Here is a 20187-nt window from a genome sequence, read left to right as displayed (position 1 = left end):
TGCTTATTTTCTGTGCACCCCACTAGAATGTGAGTTCCATGAGGGAAGAGACTTGACTTTCTTGCTCATCTCTTGTATTTTTAGTACTTCAAACATAATGATTATTTGTTAAATGAATGAATGAAAGAATTAATTCTTCCAATTAATCAGCCCCTTCCTTATCTATCCAAACCAGCCTAGATCACCAGTTAACAGCACCCCTTTAACAATTTCATCAATCACCCTTCCACTTAAAATCCTTCTTTATATATTCCACCATACTCCCATCTCTCTCTCTCTCTCTCCATGTATATTTACACACAACACACAACACACACACACACACACACATCCCTTCTCCAGTCAACTTTTTTATATACCTACTCTCCTGCTGTTAAGAACAGAGAAAAACAATGGAAAGAAAATAACCATTTATTATTGAACATCCATGAAAACCACCCATCATTATGTTAAGTATTTCCACAAATATTATCTCACTTTTGGTACAAACCCTTGTAATCGTGTTCCCTTTCCCCCTCATTCATGCGTATTTACTTAACCCAGTCTTCAGGGTAACCTTCTACTCTCTAATCTCAGACAAGGAAGTATTGTTCCATGTTGTTCAGTGCTTATCTCTATCTGTGTCCTGGATTTTGTTCCCTTCTTCTTCCTCATAGAGCTTAGTAGTCTATTACATGCTTTGTTTCATGTACATTTGACATGTTTCCCCTTTTTGGATCTTTGCAATTAACACAGACACATGGCCAAATATTTACCCATTAAAAAAGAAAAAAAAAAAAACCTCAGAGTGCCTGCTAGAGGGGTGTGGGTTTCTTTTTGTGGTGACATAAAGTTCTAAAATTAGATTGTGGTGGTGCTTGTAGAACTGTGACTACAGTAAGAACTACTGTATTGTATACTTTAAATGGGTGAATTGTATCATATGTGAGCTATATCTCAATAAAATGATCATTCTCCCTTCAATTATTTCCTTTTCTCACTGTGTTTACTTGCTCATGTCCCATCCACTGCACAGTCCTCCACCTTCTAAGCTACTTTCTTTAAGATCCCACACAGCGACTCTTAGAATAATCCGGTGGGTACTTTCCAGTTCTTACCTTTTCAGTCTTCTTTCAGATAGATACTAAGACACACATGTAGTTATGTCGCTAACCTTCAACCTATAATCCACTGCCTTATGCCAATGCAGTTGTAATTACTGTTTATGGCATTAAAGGCCCTTTATGGTAAGGCTCCTACCTTTCTCTCTCACCTTGTCACCTCCGGTTCATTGCACATATATCACAGTCTCCTGTTCGTGATCTCTCTCACCTATATGCAGAAAGCCTATATAATTTCTTCTGTGTAGATAGATACCCTTTGCTCATGATTCTACCTAATGTTCTCATTCATCCTCCAATCTACAGCCTCTCATTTTCCAGAAAACAAGACTGGATTCTGGCAGTCTGGAGTTAGTGCATATTGTCTATGCCTGTGCATACATACAGTGTATACATATAGTGTACCTCTATACTGAATTTAATCACAGTATACTATAATTGTTTACTTACCCATATTCCCATGCTAGACAATGAATTCAAGCTGATGAGGAAAGGGGCTTGACTGTCAACTTTTTAACTGTACTATATAATTTTAGTATAGTAAAAGCTTGTTTTAAAAAATGAATAAATTGGGACACCACAATGGCTCAATCAGTTAAGCACCTGCCTTCGGGTTGGGATTGAGTCCCACATTGGGTTCCCTGTTCAGTGAGGAGTCTGCTTCTTCCTCTTCCTTTGTCCCTCCCCCAGGCTTGTGCCCTCTCTCTCTCGCAAATAAACAAATAAAATCTTTAAAAAATGAACAAATTAATGACCTATTCTTGTTTTGAGTTCTTGTCTCACTTTACAATGAACTCTACAAGTGTCCTCTAGGAAATAGTCTCTGATAACCTATCTAGTATAAGCATTTTATGTTCTTTCTGTGATGCAATCAGTAACTCATATTCTTTTTATGGTTGTGTTTCTTAACTCAGGGTTTTAACAGAGAACAACATAAGGAAAGGAACTAACATTTAACGGATACTTATGATGGGATAGGTACCATGCCAGGCACTTTAAATGCATTATACCACATCTAATCTGTTGGGTAGGTATACTCATACCAATTCTATATATGAGGAAACAGAGTCCTAAGATAAGGCAAGTCACACAACTAGTGGGCATCAGGATCAGCAATTAATTTCATATCTATCTATTTATTTGCTTGTTTATTCTTCTGTATCACACTGCATTATATTGCAAGACTTAGCACTATGAAATGGAATGGCTGTATTAAAAAATTATCATATTCATTTTAATAACATCCAAAAACCTTTGAAAATTAATCATGCATATTTAGATGAATAGTGCTAAGGAACAAAGTAATATATAGTAGTCCCCCTATATCTGCAGTTTCACTTCAATGGAGTCTGTTACCTCTTATCAACCATGGCCTGGAAGCAAATGACTCTACTTCTGCCACATAATCAGGTCAATACTAGCCTAACACTATGTGACAATGTCTATGTCATTCACCTCATTTCATCTCATTGGGTAGGCATTTTATCATCTCACACCATCACAAGAAGGGTGAGTACAATAAGATATTTTGAGAGTGAGAGAAGCCACATTCACATAACTTTTATTACAGTGTATTGTTACAGCTATTCTATTTTACTTTTAGTTATTGTTGTTAATCTCTTACTGTGTCTAATTTATAAAATAAACTTTATTATAAGTATTATGTATAGGACAAAACACAGTATTTATAGGTTTAGTACTATCCACAGTTTCAGGCATCCATTGGGGGTCTTGAAACATATCCCCCATGTATAGGGGGCAACTACTGTATTTATCTTTCAAGATATTGAGTACCTACCATACTTAGAACATAACAGGCCATGTTTTTTAAGTAAATGAAAATCTAATACATATTTTTATACAATGTAAAAAACCTGTATGTGATGAGTGGGAAACTTTCCAGTTAAAATTTAATTTTCTAATAATTGGGACGCCTGGGTGGCTCAGTTGGTTAAGGGGCTGCCTTCGGCTCAGGTCATGATCCCAGCGTCCTGGGATCGAGTCCCACATCGGGCTCCTTGCTTGGCAGGGAGCCTGCTTCTCCCTCTGCCTCTGCCTGCCACTCTGTCTGCCTGTGCTTGCTTTCACTTCTCTCTCTATGACAAATAAATAAAATAAAATCTTTAAAAAAAAAAAGATTGTAATTTTCTAATAATTAACTAACTACTTGGGGTTGTGGAAAAGAGAAAGAAGCCAAGGAAATGTAAAGCAAAAGTTTTAAATAATTTAAGCAAATGCTGATCTTGAAAAATAAATACTTTTGAGGTAGCTCCTTGAAAAGCTAAATACCATAAAATCTAGAAATCTACTTTTGGGTATATATATAAGAGAACTGAAAGCAGAGATCTAAACAGACACTTACACACCAATGTTTATAGAAACACTATTCACAATAGCCAAAGGTGAAAACAACTCAAAATGTCCATAATCAGAAGAATGGATAAACAAAATATGGTATGCCCAAATAATGGGATATTATTCATCCTTATAAGGAAGTAAATTTTGACATATGCTACAATACAGATGAACATTGGAGATACTATGCTAAGTGAAATAGGCTGAAAAGGATGAATATGTGACTCCACTTCTATGAGGTACCTACAGTAGTTGAATTCCTAGAGATAGAAAACAAAATGGGGGTAGTCAAGGACTAAGGAGGAGTGGGGGCGTGGATCAAGAGTTACTGTTTCAAGGAATACAGAGTTTCAGTTTGGGAAGATGGAAAACTTCTGGAAATGGATGGTAGTAATGGTTGCACAACACTGAATTACACTCAAAATGGTTAAAATGGTAAGTTTTATGCTATATTTTTATAACAAAACATTATTTGAAGTCCTAACATGTTAGTTTAAATGAAAGAAAAATATTATTTAATTTATACATATATTTCAATTATATGTCTAATATCTAAATGGACTAAAACAAAATTCAAACATTCTACCAAGTTAATTTAACAAACATTTACTATCCTATTGTCTGACCCCATGCCTAGAATTTGGATTCAGAAAATATGGTCACCAAAGATATATGATAGCCAATGGTCATTATAGCCATACTGTCTACTAGCCATACAGGCAATTTAAGTTTGGATTAATCAGAAATAAATAAAATTAAATATTCAGTTTTTCAGTCACACTAGCCATATTTCAAATGTATAACAGCTACAAAGGACTAGTAGCTACTGTACTGAACAGTGCTCTTTTACATTATACTATAAATACTAAATGGTAAACTTCTTTGGTAAATCATTGGCAAATATGAGTAAGAGAGGGGGTTAGTCCAGAATAATAACAAAGAGCCAAAACTGATTATTATTTGTCCCAGTTCCATGAAAAATATTGTTCATATTTTGACAGAGACTGCATTAAATCTGTAGATTGCTTTGTGTAGAGTGGACATTTTAACTATATTGGTTCATCTAATCTATGACATAGGATATCTTTCCATTTGTGTCATCTTCAATTTCTTTCCTAACAGTTTTATAATTTGTATGGAACCAGAAGACCCAAAAGGGCCAAAGCAACCTTGAGAAAGAAGAAAAAAGCTGGAGGTATCACAATCCTAGATTTCAAGAAATGCTACAAATCTGAAGTAATCAAAACAGTATGGTACCAGCACAAAAAGACACATAGATCTATGAAACAGAAGAGAGAGCCCAGAAACAAACCCATGCATGTCTGGTCAATTAATCTGTAACAAAGGAGGCAAGAATATACAATGGGGAAAAAATAGTCTCTTCAACAAATGGTACTGGGAAAACTAAACAACTACATGCAAAATAATGAAACTGTGTATGGTTTGTTATACCAATCACAAAAACAAACCCCAAATGAATTAAAGGCCTAAATGTGAGATCTGAAACCACAAAAATCCTAGAAGAAAGCATAGGTTATAATTTCTCTAATATCAGCACAGGGACATTTTTCCAGATCTGTCCTCTCAGGCAAGAGAAATAAAGCAAAATTCAACTATGGAGACTACACCAAAATAAAAAGTTTTTGCACAGCAAAGGAAACCATCAACAAAATGAAAAAGCAACCTACCAAATGGGAGAACATATTTGCAAACGATATATCCAAAAAAGGATTAATTATCCCAAGTATATCAAGAGCTTCTACAACTTAACAGCAAACACCAAATAATCCAATTGGAAAAAATAAATGGGCAGAGGATCTAAATAGACATTTTTCCAAATGTCTTTTGGATGGCCAACAGACACATAAAAAGATGTTCAGTATCACTCATCATCAGGGAAATGCAAATCAAAACCACAATGAAATATCATCTCATATCAGTCAGAGGGCTAAAATTAAAGACAAGAAATAACAACTGTTGGCAAGGATGTGGAGAAAAAAAAACACTTGTACACTGTTGGTGGGAATGCAAACTGGTGCAGCCACTGTAGAAAACATTACAGACATTCCTCAAAAAATTAAAAATAGAATTACCTTATGATCCAGTAATTTCACTACTGTTTACCCCAAAACAATTAAAACATGAATTCAAAAAGATAAAGGCACTCCCATGTTTACTTCAACACTATGTACAATAGCCAAGCTTTGAAAGCAACCCAAGTCCATCTGTAGATGAATGGATAAAGAAGATGCGGGGTATATGTATGTATATGTATGTATATGTATGTGTGAATATTACTCAGCCATAAAAAATGAAATCTTGCCATTCACAACAACATGGATGGACCTACCTTATACCTTAGGGTATAATGCTAAGTGAAACAAGTCAGAGAAAGACAAGTATCACATGATTTCATTCATATGTAGAATTTAAAAATTAAACAAACAAACAAACAAAAGGAAAAAGAGACAACCAAAAAAACCAGACTCTTAAATACAGAGAACAAACTGGTAGTTGCCAGAGACAAGGTGAGTGTGGGGAATGGGTAAAACAGATAAAAGGGAAAAACAAAAAAGCAAAAAAACAGCAACAAAAATTCCCTCATAAAACAAAGAACCAATTACATTCTGTAAACAACCCGCTAATTAAATGTTTCACTTTTTAACCAGTAGTATCACAAGGGTACAAGCTGAGAGCCATCCTTTACCATGCAAATGTAGCATAAACTTTAATGACAAGGAAGGCATGTTCTATCATCTTTGATATTCCAATAGTCTCTAAAAAAATATAGGATCCCATATCGGAAGAAAGTGTTAAGTATATCTTCATGGCAACTCTACAGAGTACTATAGAATTTCAAAATTAACATTACAGATTATTGCTAAATATGCTGCTATGTTAAGTAAAACAGGAGATTCTAGGATAAAGAAGATATGGTATATATACACAATAGAGTATTATGCAGCCATCAAACAAATGAAATCTTGCCATTTGCTACAACGTAGATGGAACTAGAGGGTATTATGCTTAGCAAAATAAATCAATCAGAGAGAGACAATTACCATATGATCCCCCTGATATGGGGAAGTTGAGAGGCAACGTGAGGGGCTTGGGGGGTAGGAAAGGAATAAATGAAACAAGATGGGATTGGGAGGGAGACAAACCATAAGAGACTTTTTTTTTAAAGATTTTTTTTTTAATTTATTTGACAGAGAGAGAGATCACAAGTAGGCAGTGAGTTAGGCAGAGAAAGAAAGGGAAGCAGGCTCCCCGCTGAGCAGAGAGCCTGATGCGGGGCTCGATCCCAAGACACTGAGATCATGACCAGAGCCGAAGGCAGTGGCTTAATCCACTGAGCAACCCAGGAGCCCCCCCATAAGAGACTCTTAATCACACAAAACAAACTGAGAGTTGCTGGGGGGAGGGGGTAAGGGAAAGGGTGGTTGGGTTATGGACATTGGGGAAGGTATGTACTATGGTGAGTGCTGTGAAGTGTGTAAACCTGGCAATTCATAGACCCATACCCCTGGGGATAATAATATATGTTAATTAAAAAATTAAAAATTATTTTAAAAATATTTAAAAAACAGGAGATAGTAAAATCAAATTTATACTGTGATTTCAGTCATAAAGCAGCTAGGCAGACATATGAATAATTACTATAAGGGCACATGAAAAAATAAAAATAGGTGATGTATTTGTTGAAGAATTATGGACATCTATAAAACAAAGTAACACTGTTCAAATGCTTTTAGAACAAAAAAGGAAGCTGGTCTATGCTTTTCTATTCTAACAATGAAATTATATACTGTTTTGTAACAACATTTGTATGTTTGCTGTAACCTCAGTTTCATATATGGAAATATGTATATTCTGTATTGTGCAATCAGTTGTTGCTCTAATAAAATAAAATGGCCCTGCAAAGAACATTTTCAAAGAACTGAAAAATTAGAAAAGTCTTCATGAGTTCCTTTGATTCCAGCTCTAAATTAAGCTGAAAAATAACAATTCAAAACCTGTGCAATTTGGGGCGCCTGGGTGGCTCAGTGGGTTAAGCCGCTGCCTTCGGCTCAGGTCATGATCTCAGGGTCCTGGGATCGAGTCCCGCATCGGGCTCTCTGCTCCGCAGGGAGCCTGCTTCCCTCTCTTTCTCTCTGCCTGCCTCTCCATCTACTTGTGATCTCTCTCTGTCAAATAGATAAATAAAATCTTTAAAAAAAAAATGTCAAAACCTGTGCAATTTAAGACAAATGTACACATAATACACGATGCCTCTGTTTGTGTACTGTTTGTTATCTGGGACATAAAGCAGACAATAATATATACTGGCAAATATATTTAAATATGTATACTGTCAATATTACCGTGTCATAAGTAGAATTAAAAAGGAATGCATCACATGTTGGTGAAAAATAGCAAGCCTTACTCATCACAAATAATGTTCCCTTTACAGTGATATAAAACATTCCCTATGAATCACTCTTGGTTTCTTAAATATGCTTGTTCTAAAATTGTATAGATACTTAAGATGGTCTAACTCTATAATCTTTGTACATGCTGTATGTTAGCATTAGGAGAATGCATAACTAGATTAAAAATAAAATTATCAAGGCTATATGCAGACTTTTTGGTTTATGTTGTATTTATTAAAACTATGTGTTGAGTGTTCTACCTAAGAAAATAAATGACAAAGATAAAACAAGGTTGAGACTTCCTTCCAACTCTTAACTTCTATTTGGTTAACATAGACTTATGTACTATATATATGTATATATGAGTTTTACATATATATATGTTTTATCACATTTAAAAAGATTTATGCTTATAATATTTTAATAATTACTATTTTCCTAACACTTTTATGAGAGTAGCCTTCAAAGTTATAAAAATTGTAAATATGATCAATGATCCCTGAATGGGTTCAAACTGAAGAAGTGCTCATTTTATATTGACTCAAATGTTTTGCGGAGGCCAGTCTTGGATTCAAGTTCCAGCTTAGGTCACTACCTGAGAGGTCATTCTGCTCAACTCACTTCACTCATCTGGTTTTTAGTTTCATCATAAGCAAATGAAAGCACGGGAGGAGGATATCCAGTACCTTCTAGTCTAAAGATACCTGAGAGATCCAGTCAGAAATTTACCTCTCTCAATACAGGATCAGTTATTGAATTCAGATTGACAGCTCCTTCATAGGTCAGGTAATAGAACACATTGAGGGATCGAACAGCCTCTGGTCCTAGCTGTTTATAGCCAAAAATGAGATCAATCCATTGGTGAAGCTGGCAGGAAACAAATTCACTCTCCAGGGCCTGAAAAAGAGGGCACAGATCATATTGTTATACTGATTTCAGCTTTTTAAAAAATAGAGAAATTTAGAACAAGCAGTAAAGTTTTACACTAAATTTACTGTGAATAGACTTATTCTGATGTCCTATTTTCCAACGGAGTCAGTTCTCCTTTGTTTATAATTAGAAAATTTCTGGCACTTGTCACACTGAACTGTATTACGTTGGTTACATGTCAGTATGATTCTACTACACCGTAAGCACTGTGAGGGCCAGGACTGAGTCTATTTTGGTCATATTTGTAACTCAGGGCCTCACAGGTACCCAATTTATGCTTCAAAGAATGGAGGTGATGCAATGTAAAGGCTACTTTGGAAAAAATGTGAAAACATCACCTATTTACTATCCACCTGAAAGGCTTACGATTTTTCTAGATATAAACATTTTCTTGTCTACTGCAATAACTATAACCAAATTATTTAGCTATTTCAACTGAGTTTCTACTCCAGCAAATTTTATCTTTGGAGGGATACTGTAATTATTATGCTACTTATGTGTCCAATAAACAATGAATGAACATAATCAAGTATCCAGTGGAAATGCTGAATCCACTTCAATTCATCATTACTTTCCCAGTTACCAGCACTGCACCTAAAACACAGTAGGTACTAATAATTGTTTGCTGAATTTGATAAAGTTATAAATACAAAAGAGTTTAAAAAACTGGACACATTTTTTTATAGATGTATTCAAATTTGTATTATTTAAAATTCTTTAAAGTTATTTCACCATAAAGCTTTAGCATTATGGACTATTTTATCTATCAGTAATGCTATTCAAATCACAGAGCTCTAAAACTGAAACAGGGAAGCCCAATTTGAAGTATATCAAATTGTACAGATGATATAGCTCATTGAAACGCTTACTCTATGTGTAGTGAGTATACAGCTGTGATGTGTTTTTGGTGTGGCTTACTACAATATCAATAGTATAAAAAGAAATCTGTTGGTTTTAAAACAAAATTGAATGACCTTTACAGCAAGCAACCAGTAAGATATAAACCACCTCATGACAAAAGACGTTTCTATTAGCTCACAGGTGTACACTTGTATAAGTCTATGCTTTATTAAAATAAGTGCATATGAGGGTACCTGCCTGGCTGTCAGTGGAGCATGTGACCCTTAATCTTGGGGTTGTGAAACTGAGCCCCTCTTGGGTGTAGATTACTCAAAAAATAAAATCTTAAAAAAAGAAATCCTTATCTAAAATAAGTGCCTGAGAATCAAAAACATTTACAACTGAATTCAAATAATATATTTCCTTTAATATTTAAGAGGATGACACAATATACCACATACTATATATAATGAAAAAATTATTCTGTAAATAAAACTCTTGTAATTCTCATATTCCAAAGTATACCCAAAATGAAATAAAAATATTTAGCTAGCTTCAACAGTGAAAGTTGTTTTAGACATCTCTTATAAAACTCATGATATTTATAAATTTAGTAAATAGCTAAGAGAACTGCTGAATATTATTAGAAATAGAAAGAGAAAGGCTTGTAATAACTAAGTAAATCCCTATTTTAAGTACATGGATTTAAAATTAATCTGAAAATTCAGGAATTATTAATGGAAGTTGCACACAAAAATGATACGTTTGTTTCATTAACTCGGGCCTTGGGTAGGGATGGGGCAATGGGGGCCATGTTTAAAGTGACACATAAAAACAGCAATTGTCTTAATTTGTGTGCAGTGCACTCCACACAAAAGCTCTAAATATGTTCAAATTAGAGCAAGCTGCTTGATTGTCACTGCAGTCTCATGTCACATTAATGCATGACAAACATTAAACCATACACTTAAATGGCAATTTATATCATTTAAATGTTTACTGCCAGACTAGCTCATCACTCATTTAAATGTGACTTTCTGACAGCTAATTTCAGTTAATTTTCTCCAATTCACTTAATTAGAACTTTCAATCAGGAAGGACCTACACATATCTTTAGCTTACATTCTTTTTAGTTGTTCAAAATCTGAGTTAATAAACTGCTGAAAAGCCCTACTATAATAGATTAGCAAGTAACATCTCTGAGTCTACAAAAAAAGTGTGACTGTATGAAGAAAACTCACAGTATGTACTTTTAGAAGGAACCTACACTTATTTATGTAAATAATACTCTCGCCAGTAGTTTAAATAAAAAACGTTTATTTCATATACACACACTATTGAAACAATAAAAAAACCCTGCATCCAAGCTAATTAAAAATTAATGATTTCAAAATTGTTTAATAAGATAAAACAGTCAGGAGTCTCCTGAGTGTCCGTGGTGTTGCGATTTGAGACTATAAAATTCCAGTAAGCTCAGCACATGATAAAGTATGAGGGAATTTTCTCAATATTAAAGCTTTAAAAAGCAGGGCAATTTTATTTTATGTGTCATCAAAGAATTGTGAGTTTTCTTAATGTCAATTACTTCTTTATGCACATTAAAAATGGTGAACTTGGTAATATTTAGATGCTTAAACCTTTATATGTTGATACTATGTCAGAACATTAAGCAAAAATGTTGAAATGAAAGACACTGTGTGACCCCATTACACCTCAAACACACATGCAGAGGATGACCACAGTTTCATGGTTCACCCCTCCCTTTACACTGTTATATTGGTCAAGCCTTAAGGGGTTGCCTAGTAATTCATGGAATTATTGGCAAAATCTTTTCCAGAAGTTCACGGATAGACTTCAAAACATTTTTAAAAACTGAACTAAAAATCTCATTAGTGGTCTTCAAGCATTTCTTACAATTTACCAAAGTTTTAAAAGGGGATCCAAAAGAACAACTGCTATGGGTAGAAGAGTTCCAAAGAGGTTTAAAATCATCTCAGTACAACGTCAGTTCTGGATTTTAACATCCCTTTGGCAGCAGTGAATAATAACTGCCTAGCCAAAAGTATGTCTAATAAACAAACGCACTTAATAAAGACTTGAGGTAAAGACAAGCCGGAGGAAATTACTGAGGAGAAAGATTACAAATAATTCAAACTGGAATACCCTGAGATTACATCTTATAACTTGTGTTTTTGAAATTCAAAAACATAAATCATAAAACATTAAAAATTCTTTAAATCTCTTTTTATATGTTGATATAAAATACTTATATCCACATTTTTAGTCACAAAAAAATAAAAACATGACAGGGGAATGCTAAGCATTTGTGATTTTTCAAAGCCTTTAGGTCAGACAGTCCTCATTAAGACTGGAGTTAAATACGGTTTGCAGCTCAGGGATAGTAACATTCTTCCCATGCTGCTCTCAAACCTAACCAATCAATTGTTAGTACTCCCCTAGCAGGCTGGATACATCATTTACATCCAATGTGTGCTCTGAGTAAAATTTGTAAAAAGAAAATCCACTAAAATGTCCAACACAATACAGTAATATTCAACTCATCTGAGTTATTATAAAATAAATCAGTGACTAATGTCCAATTGTTAAGGATCAAATAAGACTATGAAAAGACTATCATATGAAGCCTCACACAAATTGTCAATCCAATCCAGGGGGACTCATATTAGTCTTGACAAACTGTCTTGGGGCTGATATCTGTTTTTTTAATGAGATCTATTAAACAGAGACTAACACACTTGAGATATGCTAAAAAGTATAGTATACAGATGTCAAATACAAATACTTATTAGTAACTTTCATTTGTTTGGTTCACATGCACAACATCAACAAATTCAAACTTTAATATTATAAAGATAATAGTAAATTATTCATAAACAACTCATTTGTGTAATCTTGTGTCAGAATTAATTATAACATATATGAATATGTGTCCCACAATAAATCTCATTGAAAGAATGTAATCTATGTGTTACTGAAACTAACCCATTAAGGAAATGAATTATTTATTGATAAAAAATATTATTTAAAATTATTCTAGTTTCCTCTAATACAATCAAATAATATGATAATTTATGTAGAAATGGCTTGTTTTTTCCAAAACATTCTAAGCTATCTTGGAATAAAAATTCTAAAATAAAAGGCATTAATCATGTGTTTGTTAATCTATGTATGCTTTAGAGATACTCCAGCAATTTCCTTTTATTTTCAATCAAATTTTCTCTAATGTAAAAATGATGTAAAATCAAGAAAACAAATTTTAATTAACAAAAGAAAGATAACTGTTCCTCTCAAGACCTGAAAACCTTATTTGTGTATTATTCCCAAATTAATGCTGATATTTATTTATGCTTTTGTTAAATGTTCTCATACAAAACCAATTTCAAAAAGCCATCAAATAAAAGCTACTGATATCTACAGGACAAATGATTTTTATGGAAAAAAAATCAAATAGCATTTACAAATCTTTACGTATAGAAATATAATGGTGTGGGCACCTGGGTGGCTCAGTGGGTTAAGCCGCTGCCTTCGGCTCAGGTCATGATCTCAGGGTCCTGGGATCGAGTCCCGCATCGGGCTCTCTGCTCAGCAGGGAGCCTGCTTCCTCCTCTCTCTCTCTGCCTGCCTCTCTGCCTACTTATAATCTCTCTCTGTCAAATAAATAAATAAAATCTAAAAAAAAAAAAAAAAAGAAATATAATGGTGTAACCAGAAGGAAGTAGGTCTGTGTAACCCAGATACACATTTATGCACAACTATACCACCAACTTCCCTTCTTAGGCTTCCAGAAGACCCGATTTAGTCCTGAGATTCAAAATGCATTAGCTGTAAGTATCAAAAAAGAAAATAAAAATCAATGACTAACCCTCTTGACCTGGTAGGCATTTAAATATAATATGTATTTAATCATTTTTTATTTTATTTATTCATTTATTTTTATTCTTAAATCATATTATAAAGAGCTTTAAAAAATTTTTATGTAATGTACACCCAATGTAGTGCTCGAACTCACAACCTTGAGATCAAGAGTTGCATGCTTTTCTGACTGAGCTAGTCATGTCCTCAATTATGTTTTATTTATTTATTTATTTTTAAAAGATTTTATTTATTTGAGAGAGAGACAGAGGGTAGAAGTAGGCAGAGCAGCAGGCAGAGGGAGGTGAAGAAGCAGGCTCTCCGCTGAGCAGGGAACCCAATGCAGGGCTCGATCCCAGGACCCTGGGATCATGATCTGAGCCAAAGTCAGATGCTTAACCAACTGAGCCGCCCAGGCATCCCCCAATTATGTTTTAAATGGAAGAATAAAAATTAGTTTCATACATTTTTATTAAGAGTATGAATTCGTTTTGAGTATAGATCGCATGTTTCAAATGAGCTAATGTTGGGATTGGCCAGAATGTAATATACAACATTATGAACTTGGAATTTTAAGTATTTTTCACTTCAAATACATTTAATACAGCCTTCTTCCTACACAAACACACACACGCACACACACACAGATTTAAAATGAACTGGTCTGTTATGTTTGCATGTGCTGGATTTCAAACACTAGTGGTAATGTTTCCTTAACATTGATATATGACCTTTGTAATTTACATTGAAGAAAGCTGTTTTTTTCAGCCTAATTAGAACTGTTTCAAATTTTCCTGCTAAATATATGATATAAAGTCCTTTCAACTTTTTTATTCTAGAGTTTCTTTCCATGTCAACTTTGTTCCAATCAAAATATGCTTTGAATTAAATGATTTTGATTGAATATGTGGATCATATTTCACTTCTAAGATTTAAAGTCCAAAAAGGAAAAGTTTAGCCTGTTCAAACAAAGCAAGAGCAGCCACTTTGCGGAAAGCTATTCACATTTAAGAAGACTGACAAATTGTTTGTGTGCACCATTAGGTCTAGTTTCTGCAATAGTTGCCAGATTTCCTGTGCCCCTAATAAGATACATTAACTCCTTAAATGCTGGTTCCGAATTTGTGATGAATTCAAGTAAGATTAGAAAATTTTTTATTTTTCTATAAGTTCCTTCTTCTAAATAAATGTAAAGAATAGTAAAGAAATTTGTTATTATATCAAAATTTTCAAGAAACAAAAGATTTTGTTTTTCAAAACAAAATCATTTTTTCATAATTGAACAGATGCAAGTTCAGAATATAAATATACTTTCCAAATGGTATTTTCGACAAAGCCACATTAATCCTCATTTTTTAAAAAAATTAAACTAGTTAAAGAAAATAGTTGGATAAAATGTCAGCATGTAGGAATATTAAACTAGTTAATAATTACTTGTTCGGATAAACACAACAGTGAAAATATTGGAATATGAAATAACTATAATCTAACATGAGCTTAACATTCTCTTATATTGATTATAAATATATCACAATGCTTCGGAATTCAGACATTCACCTTCATATAGAACAAAAACATGAAACAAATTATATGCTATTTACAAAAAAAAAGTTTAACTTTGAGGGCTTAACAATATGTGAGAAGCTGTGACATTAAGAACAATAAGTAATGAATGTCAGAGAAAAAAGGATCAAGGATTTAGAGAGAGAAATTATGGGATGCTAAGAATAGAAATTATATCTGACAGTTGAAAAAAATGAAATTCAGTCAACAACACACTGAAGTTCATGCTGAAAAGCAGATAGAGAAATCACTAAAAGGAATTCTGTACTTCTAAACTGCCCTTGAACTGCTGAGCAGAAGAAAGATTTTGAAGCCAGCAGCATACTGTTCATTTCTACATTTATATCATTACTAAAGAAAGTGTGAGTTAGTATCATATCTTGATATAACCATCAAGCACTCGTGCATCTTTTGGCAGGAGAATCATTCTGTCTACGATTGTTATTGTGTAGTTTTAAATGGACTAGTCAACCAGCTGTTATATATTTTACACACTGAAGGCCATGTTTCCTTTGAAATTCATAGTTTTAATCTCAACTGAAGTCTGTATTGCTGTGTGCCAAGATCAAAAGGATTAGGCAAACTTGTACAATTACCCTCCTTTTCAGAGAGATGATTTTTTTCTAATGTTTAAAATATTCCTATATGCTGACATTTTATCCAACTATTTTCTTTAGAGCTACAGAACATTAAAACATTTAATTAACATTTCAACCTTAGGTCACTCTTAATCTGAAACCTAGGAATTCATAATATACAGATATTTTAAACTAGTTACAGTATAACACACATAGGGAGATGGGGCTTTTAAAAACATTCTATTTAGTAAGAACAAATGGGGAACAACTATAATTAAATGATAGATATGCCCATCTATTTTATTATGTGTTTGAATTTTGCATGACTTCATGAAGAAAACAGTACATGGAGCTTAAAGCAATGCATATGCACCAAGATAAATTTAACATAAGAGAAGGTAATGCAAAAATTAGAAGTATATAAAAATCATGCCATGAAATTCGATAGACTTAGAAGTACACCATATATTTGTTCCTAAGCTTTCTAGCAGGCAACATAAAGAAAGAAACACGAACACTTACAAGAGTCAAAAATGACCATAATGTAAAAACAAACCAGATGGCCTAGAAAAACACATTATTTCTATTCCTGAGATAAGAAATTCCTCCCTTGGCAATATGATGGAATCCAGGTATGTGACTCTCAGAGGGACTCACTTAATCCTGGGATAGATTTAAAGTATAGACAAATGGAGAGACTACATACTCTTCAGGCAATCCTGCATAAACATTATTTCTCTTAGGTAAGGCTTTGAATGGTAAATTCTAGATTACACTCCATGACAAGTACCTGGAATGCAGCCATTTTATTTTGTCAGTTAAATGTAGAGACACATGCTTCACCAGCAGCTAAATGAGTCACAAGACTAATAGTATCTCAAAAATGTGAAGAGTATAAGGAGAAAGACACAAATAAGCCTCTATAGAAGGCAGGTCCATCTTCACTTGAAAGGGGTAGTAGCCTATGCTATGCTAAGACAGGTCCAAGGTTCTCCTCAGAAATTCTGAGTTAACTTTCCCACATAGATAAACAGGAAACAAGAGCCTCCAAATGCTAACCATCATGCCCCAATACTACAGATGTTAAAATGTCTAAAAGTGGTATAGTAAATGCTCAATCCATTAAAAAGAATTAGGAAAGTATCCTTAGGAAATTAATTTTGAGTACTATAAATGGTTGTTATATTAAGGTAAACTAGTTAAAAAAATACACACTTAAGTAATTAAAGTATCAATACAAAATTCTCAACTATCTATCTATGTATAGAAAAAAGAACAGATTTCCTCTAGCAACCACTGAAAAGTATTAATTTGGAGGGTGACCTTCTGGAGTTTTTATTTTATAGTCAGTTACACAGGGAAGGAAAACAAAACTAAAAAAGAAAAAACAAAAACAAAAATTAATCCCTTCCCATTTGCTTATCCTCATAGATCTGATAAATACTAGCAGTCTCTAGCCTTTGAAGATGGCCAGACCAGAATCCCTACTTATTGCCAGATGTAGTTTAATCCCACAGGGACTCCAGACAAAAACAAGGAGCTGTCTTCATGGCACCAATGATTCTCTGGACTGAATGCCATAAACTTATATTGGCAAATCAAAATCCTTGGCAAAATAGAACATTTATTATACCACCACTTCCAAGACTATCCAATAAAGAAAAGTGAATTAAAGAATATGATGCAAAGTTGAATATTTTTTTAAAGCACTGACAAGTTCAGCCAGAGAATTACATCTGCAGTCACTTTGTGTATGCTATTGTATACACAAACATTATTTAAGGAATAAAAGTCTTTTTTTCCTTCAGCAATCTTTACACCCAATGTGGGGCTTGAAATCACAAGCCCGAGATCAAGAGCTGCATGCTCTACTGAGGGAGTCAGTCAGGCACCCAAAAGTCTTTTTTCATTCTACAACTTTTAACACCAGCAGTTCTGTCATCTGCTCAATCAACAAACATTTACTGAGCGCTCACTATAGGTTCTGTTCTATGCCAGATTCTGGGGATAATGAGATGAGATGTCTCTTTGGAGGAGGGGTACGGAGCAAAAGGTCATCTCTAAGATGACTACAACAGTCTATGTGAGAACTAGTGAGAGCCTCAAGGAAGTAGCAGTGGGAGTGAAGAAAAAGGGATAGATTTCAGAAAGATTCAAGTTATTACTTATATCAACTGTAAAAAGTGAAGGAAAGAGAGTTAGAATGATACCCAGGTTTCAACTTTGGACCTTAACAGTACTGGAGAAGGAACAGTTTAGATGGTAAAAGATTAACTCAGTTTTGAATTTAGTATTTATAATTTAGACTTTTTAAAATAGATTTGAGGTTAACCCTAAGCTTTTTTTAATCGAAGCCTGGTAATTATAACAGAAATATACATACTACTTAAATATTAAATATGTTCATGTTCAATACTGGGATGCCCAAGCCAAAAAAACTGGGGGTAATAAAAGGATTGTCAAGACATTACACTCGTGCTGTCCAAATGAAAATATAATGCAAGCCACATGTATAACTTAAAATTTCTAGAAGCCACATTTTTTTAAAAAGGTGAAAATAATTTTAGGATAGCATATTTTTTTTTGTTTTTTTTAATTTTTTTTATTTTTTTCAATTTAATTTTTATTTTTTTTATAAACATTTATTTTTATCCCCAGGGGTACAGGTCTGTGAATCACCAGATTTACACACTTCACAGCACTCACCAAAGCACATACCCTCCCCAATGTCCATAATCCCACCCCCTTCTCCCAAACCCCCTCCACCCAGCAACCTTCGGTTTGTTTTGTGAGATTAAGAGTCACTTATGGTTTGTCTCCCTCCCAATCCCATCTTGTTTCATTTATTCTTCTCCTACCCACTTAAGCCCCCATGTTGCATCACCACTTCCTCATATCAGGGAGATCATATGATAGTTGTCTTTCTCTGCTTGACTTATTTCGCTAAGCATGATACGCTCTAGTTCCATCCATGTTGTCGCACATGGCAAGATTTCATTTCTTTTGATGGCTGCATAGTAGCAATGTCCACAATAGCCAAACTATGGAAAGAACCTACATGTCCATCAACAGATGAATGGATCAAGAAGATGTGGTATATATACACAATGGAATACTAGGATAGCATATTTAATCAAGAATATTTAAAAATCATTTAAAAATATAATAATATAAAACTAATTTTGTATCAGATCTTATAAATTTGGTATGAATTTTATACTTACAACATACAGAAAATCTCAGTGCAGACTAGCCATATTTCAAGTGGTCAGTAGCCACAAGTGTAGCTACCATCTGTCACCATACAACACTATTACAATACTATTGATGTATTACAATACTATTGATGATATTCCCTGTACTTTCATCCCAGTTGCATTTAGATTTTTATGGCATTTTGATGTAAAACATAATGTAGGGATTAACAATATTTAATTTTTAAAAAAATACAGATTCTTCTACTGAAAATAAAGGTAAGCCTTACAAAGCACACACACACGCAGACTACCAAGTGGTCAGTTTTAAAGAAGTCATTAAAATTCCCAGTGCTAGACTGGCTAAATCTTAGGACATGAGAGCAAAAATATAACATTTTCAAGTGTGAAATAGACATAATGTTCTGCAATGTATATTCCTTAGCCATTTATAAATCTCTGAAGAACTATAGCAGCATTCAAAAGATGGCAATATGCCTACCCTCTCTTCCAATAAAAGTGAGGGCCTAATTCTAGCAACTATGATGCCACCTACAAACTCCATCCTTAAAAGTCCTTTGTTCGAATTTTTACATATTGGGGTGCCTTGGTGGCACACTCAGTTAATATGTCTGACACTTGATTTTGGCAGGGGTCATGATCTTGGGGTCCTGGGATTGAGCCCTGAGTCAAGCTCTGTGCTCAGTGTGGAATCCACTTGACAGTCTCCCTCTCTCTCCCCCTCTGCTCCCTCCACCCAGCTCATGCACACCCATGTGTGCTCTCTAAAATAAATAAAATCCTAAAAAAACTTTCTACGTATTTTCTGCTCAGCTTACTGTGCCAGCTATATACTTTAAGAACTACCATATAGCCATGGACTACAATTTAGGACTGAGAGCACAACATTGGCTGAAAGTCAGTTATACAAAATCTGTAGGCAATATTCATAACATAACATAAAATAACACATTCATAACATAAAAAGCACCTCATATTAGTAGCAGATAGAACAAGCTTCTGTTTGCCCACTCCTAGAAATTCCTTAACACATGTAATAACAGTATATGATTCTCTAAATCACAATTAATTGTAGGTCTGATTCTTTCTGAATTATCAAAGAAATAATGTTTAGCTAATGGGGTCAGTCTTGTTTAATTACTTTTATGCAGCCATGAATAAACAGGCAATATAAGATCAATAATCTAAACTTCCTGAAACATTTAATTTCTTATTTATGCTTCCTTGCTTCCATTTTACTTCTTAACTAATCTTTTATCTTTCTATTATAGATACAGCACAAAAAATGATTTCGCTAAGATGATCATGTCCAACTGTCTGA

The 20187-nt window shown here is 33.9% G+C and overlaps 1 protein-coding gene across 2 annotated transcripts in view; it reads right to left on the bottom strand.

The window, feature by feature from the left end:
• The window catches only part of LRBA (LPS responsive beige-like anchor protein), a 734202-nt gene that overhangs the window by 71495 nt on the left and 642520 nt on the right, over positions 1-20187 (bottom strand). For both annotated transcript variants that reach the window (XM_013059156.2, XM_004758045.3), the window contains exon 48: positions 8597-8764. In XM_013059156.2, the coding sequence (XP_012914610.2) occupies positions 8597-8764 (168 nt within the window). The remainder of the gene's footprint in view (positions 1-8596; positions 8765-20187) is intronic.

Source organism: Mustela putorius, unplaced genomic scaffold (assembly GCF_011764305.1).
Source record: "Mustela putorius furo isolate JIRA1106 unplaced genomic scaffold, ASM1176430v1.1 tig00000242_pilon_pilon_pilon, whole genome shotgun sequence".
Taxonomy (NCBI): Eukaryota; Metazoa; Chordata; class Mammalia; order Carnivora; family Mustelidae; genus Mustela; species Mustela putorius.
Note: the sequence above shows the minus strand (reverse complement) of the source record. Positions and strands in the feature narration are given on the sequence as shown.